Below are 5,174 nucleotides of genomic sequence, written 5' to 3'. Positions count from 1 at the left end.
GCAGAGGACCCCCCCCCCCGCTCCCCCAGTACCTGGGTGGGACAGGCAGCTCTGCTGTCCCTGGGTGGGGGGAGGAAGAGCCATCTTGATTTTTTCCCCTGTACCGAGACCCCCCCTCTCGGGAAGACCCACGCCGATGTCAGATATTGCACAGCGGCTGCGGTACTGGGACCCCCCCGGCCCGGGGGAGCGCAGCATCATCTGCCCCCCCCCCCCCCCCGCATTGCACAGAGCGCTCACATCTCAAGTACAAAACGCCGTTTATTTTCCACCCCATCGCACAGGTGGGAGGGTCTGGGGAATAATTTAGCATGCATAAGTAGAGGTAATTTTTTTTTTTTTATAAATACGATATACAAAAATAAAGACAGTATTGAGATTTCCAGCAGTTTTAACGTTCATGACATAAACAGTTTTCCCGATATATAGTAAGAACAAAACATTTCCGATATTCAGCGAAAGGAACGCGCTTCCAGGGGGCAGGGATGGGGGGGGAGAGGGGGCTCAAGTTTTGTCTGATTTTTCAGTCAATAATAACACTGTATTCACCGTAAATCCTCTTCCCCGGCATGCGGAGGCTCCTCTTCTCCATCCCCCTCCAAGCAGGGAGAAATCAGAACACGGGGAGAGGGGGGGGAGCGGTGCTGGTGCCCACCAAGAGCCGTGGGGCTCCCCCCCCCCCCACCGGCAGGACGGGCAGAGCCCGGGGCTGGAGGGAGCGGGACGTGCTGGGGGGGGCTCACTGGGGCTGCCCCGGGGCTCCGTGCCGGCCCCGGGGCTGCGTGTCCTCCTCGTCCGCCTCGGAGCAGTCGGAGGAATGGTAAGGGCAGCATCGCCCGGCCGCCGCCGCCTCCTCTTCTTCTTCTTCCTCTTCCTCGTCCTCGGGCTCGCTGTCGGGCAGTTCTCGCATCCTCCTCCCGCTGCTCTTCTCCGGGGTGGGCAGCAGCAGGTCCTCATCCCCCTTGTCCTCCCCGCCGCCCCCCTTCTGCTTCTCGGCCTCCTGCGCCGCTTGCTCCTTCGCCTTCTTGCTGCGCTTCCACTTCATGCGCCGGTTCTGGAACCAAATCTTCACCTGGGGGAGACGGGGACACACACGCACACCACCTCATCCCACCGTCCCCCCCGACGGCAGCATCCCCCCCCCCCCGTCTGCCCCTCTCTCCCGTGGGGTCCGTGGGGACGGGACTCACCTGCGTCTCGGTAAGCATCAGCGACGTGGCCACCTCGAAGCGCTTGGGCCGGGAGAGATACTTGTTGAGCTTGAACTGGTGCTCCAGTTCCAGCAGCTGCTGGCTGGTGAAGGCCGTGCGGGGCCGGCGGCACTTCCCCAGCAGGTTGGACTGCGCCTGGGCTGGGAAAGGAAAGGAGCGGCGGGGGTGAGCCCGGAGCCTCCCCACCGCGGCCGGGCAAACCCCGGGATCGGGGTGGGAAGGGGGGAAAGACGGGGGGGGGGGAGATTGAAGTGAGGATGGACGGTCATCCACCGGAGAACGGACCGAGGGAGGGATCTCCTCCAGCACCCCCCCTTCGGCTCCGGGGCTTCTCGGCTTGTACAGTGTCAGGGGATCCCCCAGAGGGACCAAAAAAAAAAAATTAAATTAAATCTTTTAAATAAAGAAAAAATATGTCTCTTGATTTCCCAAGAGCCTAACAAACGCGAGACAATAAAACGGAGCCAGGGATCGCGGCGAAGGGGTACCGGGCTCTCCGGGGAGCAGCAATTTGCTCCATTTAATGCTTTAGTTAAACCTGCCGCGCTCCCAACCCGTCCATACCCGTTTAATTAACGGGATTGCAGGCGGGAACCCCTCCGGTGGGCCGGGACCAGCTCCGCACCGCTCCGCACCGCTCCGCAGGCCAGCAGCGCCGGGCACCGGCCGCCCGTCAGGGCGTAAATCAGCAGCGAGGGCTGGGAAACCGTCTTTGCAGGGGAAAAAAACACAACAACAACTAAAAAAAAAAAATCGGCGTGTTTTCCGCGTTCAGAAATCATAATTAATATCAAGGATTGTATATTAAAAAAAGAAAAATCAAGACCCGGCGATGGGCAAGGGGGAGGGCGCCGGGGGGGACACCGAGTCCCTTCGCGGGGCCCGGACACCGGCGGGGATGCGACGCGGCAGCGCTACTGCCCATTTCTCAAAGTATTTTGGTGCTTTGGCTTATTTGGTTTAGAAAAATAAATAAATTTAAAAAAAAAAAACATACGAAGGGGCGGCTCTCGCACCCCGGCCGCGTTTGGAGGCGGCTCGCTAAAGCGGCCAGAGAGAGAAAAGGCCAGTGTCCACTGCCGGGCGGCAGCGCCGAGGAGATTTTCTCACTGCGGTGCGATTTGCCGAGGCTCCATTCTCGTTTCTCTCCGGTTATTTATTCCCCCCCCTGCACCTTGTTTGAGAGGCAGGGCTCTGACAGCTCTCCTAATTATTTTTTTTTTTTCTTCCTGAATGTTCCAGTCTAAGCAACACCAATTCAAGAGAAAACAATGGACTTTTTTGTCTGTGAATGTGTGTGCAGAGTACGAGAAGGGGAAGAAAAAAAAAAAAATAAAATCGCAATTCTTTTCCTGGCATGATTTTCGTAAAACTACACCTCCGGTATTGTTAAATCGGCCATTCCCACAGAGAGCTCACACCTCCGAAAATGATCTGTGCCTAAAACAGATGCACGCAAGGTCCCCATCGCCGTGAGGCCTAGTGCTCAGCAACACGCCTTCGCTGGGACTTCGGGATTCTCTGGTTTAATGCAGCATTTTCAGCCTTCCCTGGTCCCAGACCTAAACCCTTCTGACTCTTATTTATTTCATGTCTATTCGTTATCCCCAGGGAACGCGGAACCCCGAATTTTTGGCTAAGCCCAGATCCTCACTACACCCATTTGCCCAGAGGAGCCTGCGATAATTACGATAAGCCCGTATCCAAGAAAAGGGAAATAAAATTAAGAACGGTGGCTGAGTGACAAGACCTGCCAGCCCGCTTTTGAGGGGGTACATCGAGACGGGGTTTTTTGGGGGAGAGACCCCGAGGCCTCTTGCCCCCCACACCCCCCGGCCCCCGTGTCCCCTCCCCGGCGGCTTTTGCACCCCGTGGACGGCGGGAAAGGGCGTTTGCAACGGGAGGAAGCGATTTCCCACTTTCCTATTTAACCTGCTGTGAAAAAAACACGGGCTTTTCGGGGCTCCCCAAGGGCCGGGCATGGCGAGGTGACCCATTGCCGATCGCCGTCTCCTCCTTCTAATCAAACTTAAATTTAAAAAAAATTAAAAAAAAAAAAAAAAGTCGCCTCCGGTTTGAAGCGGCAGCCTACCCACGCGGGGGCAGGGAGGGGGGTTTCATCTCTCCAGGCAGGAGACGGGTCCCGGCAAGTCGTCGTGTCGTGTGTCCCCCCCCCCGGGACAGGGGCCGGCGGGAGGCAAATACTCACAGTTGAAGTCGGGCATCTTGGGCAGGATCATGCCGGCGGTGGAGGCCCGCAGCCACTGGTCCAGCTGGAAGGTGCCGGCGCTGAGCTTGATGGGGTCGGCGGCGGGGTGCGAGGGGTGCGCTCCCTGCACTTGCGAGTAGGAGTAGGAGAGAGCCGGGTGCTGCCCCCCCAGCGCCGAGTACCCGTACACGGGATGCCCGTAGAGGGCCGCCTGCGCCGGCATGCCCGGCCCGCCGGGCGCCGCGGGGTGCAGTCCCAGGGCCATGCCGGCCGCCGAGGCGTGGTGATGCGGGTGGGCGCCGGCGCCGGTAGCGGGCAGAAAGCCGGGTTTGGGGACCAGGGCGCAGTGGGCGGCCAGGAGGCGAGGCGGAGAGGGGCTGTCGGTGCGCAGGCAGTCGGCGGGGCCGCCGGCGGGATGCTCGGAGGAGGATGAAGAGGACGAGGAGGAGGACGAGGAGGAGGAGGACGACGGGGGGCTGCCGCTCCCGCTGCTGCTACTGCCGCTGCCGCCCAGCGAGGTGACCAGGGCCAGCGGCGCGCTCTGCCCCGCCGCCGCCACCGCCGCCGCCTTGGGGGGGTCGACAGCCAGCAGCGCGTCGATGCGGAAATTTTTGGATTTTTCCATGGGAGCGCTGGCGGGCTGGGGCGGGGGGAACCGCGGCGCGTCGGGCGGCCCCGGGCCGGCCGCGTCTCCCGGCGGCGGCGGCGGCGGGCGGCAGCGCGGCCCCGGGCGGCAGTGCGGGCCCGCTCCGCGGCGCGCCCCTTCAAGGGCCGCAGGCGGCTCCCATTGGGCCGGCGCCGCTGCGGCCTCGCCCGCCATTGGCCCCGCCGCCCACCTGTCACGGCGGAGCGGGGGGCGGCCCGCCCCCTTCCACTCCGCCCCCCCCCTCCCCTCCGTTGTCCCCCCCGCCACGCACCCGGGGACTCCGGGCCGCGGGTGGAACGGGAGGGGAGAGCCCGGTGTGCGGACGGAGAACCGGCTGCCCCTCCGCGGGGAGAGCCCGCCCGGCCGCGGGGCTGGCCCGGCCGGCGTGGGTCCCGGCGGTGTACTCAACGAGAGCGTTCCACCATTCCTGCGCACGGCAAATATTTGCCATAAACGCGCCGCCGACCGCTTTTTAACGAGTCGGAAAGAATAAACACCTGTGGGTCAGGGAGTCAAGCCTGCCACCAAGCCCCGGTGTTGTCAACAGTGTTATTAGACCTGCTTATCTAACGCAAACAGGCCCGAACAGAAAAGGGAAAGAGGGGGGGCGAGGGGTCACTCCTTCACCAGCGTCCCGTTTCCCCCCCCGGGGGGGGGGGGGCGGCGGGGACCCCCGCAAAGGCGGTGTGAACGGAAGGTCAGGCCGCGGCACGGAGCGCTGCCATGGGAAACACGCTTCCCCCCTTCCCGGGAGGGGCCGCTTCGCCCCCGGGGGGCGGCTGGGCTGTGCCCCCGGGGCTGCCGGTGCCACCGGGATAAGGATGCGCTGCCGCCCCTGGGGTAGGGAAAATTAAAAGCAATGAAAAAGGGGGGGAGGAAAAGGGGAAAAAAAGGGGAGAGAGGGAAAAAGAGAAGCGGAGTGCGACACAAGCAACAAAATACCCCACAACTTTGCTCCTAGTGCCCTTCTCCCCGCTGCTCCGTGGGCAGAAGGCCCAGAGCACCTCTGCGGGGTGTACACGCACACACGCAGACACTCGCTCACACGCACCCTTTGCTCTGTGCCCTGATATTCCCCTTCCCTCCTGCACTGATTTTTTTTTTTTTT

General features: G+C 61.8%; 1 protein-coding gene across 1 annotated transcript; it reads right to left on the bottom strand.

Annotated features, from left to right (window-relative positions):
• Window positions 1-683: 683 nt before the first annotated feature.
• On the bottom strand, window positions 684-4,240 carry MNX1 (motor neuron and pancreas homeobox 1). Its single transcript, XM_069800076.1, has 3 exons — window positions 3,421-4,240; window positions 1,191-1,351; window positions 684-1,072 (listed from the first exon to the last, which is right to left on the bottom strand). Exons 1-3 carry the CDS (start codon window positions 4,238-4,240, stop codon window positions 740-742), a joined length of 1,314 nt encoding a protein of 437 aa, XP_069656177.1. The 3' UTR covers window positions 684-739.
• Between the last annotated feature and the right edge of the window lie 934 nt (window positions 4,241-5,174).

This window comes from Haliaeetus albicilla, chromosome 2 (genome assembly GCF_947461875.1).
Source record: "Haliaeetus albicilla chromosome 2, bHalAlb1.1, whole genome shotgun sequence".
In the NCBI taxonomy this organism is placed as follows: Eukaryota; Metazoa; Chordata; class Aves; order Accipitriformes; family Accipitridae; genus Haliaeetus; species Haliaeetus albicilla.
The sequence above is the reverse complement of the archived record's forward strand: the minus strand, read 5'-3'. Positions and strand labels throughout refer to the sequence as shown.

Coding starts and splice junctions, on each gene's coding strand:
- MNX1 (XM_069800076.1), bottom strand. CDS start 4,240: ATGGCGGGCGAGGCCGCAGCGGCGCCGGCCCAATGGGAGCCGCCTGCG. Junction 1,352..3,420: donor CAAGATGCCCGACTTCAACT/GTGAGTATTTGC, acceptor TTCCTTTCCCAG/CCCAGGCGCAGTCCAACCTG. Junction 1,073..1,190: donor TGATGCTTACCGAGACGCAG/GTGAGTCCCGTC, acceptor CGTCTCCCCCAG/GTGAAGATTTGGTTCCAGAA.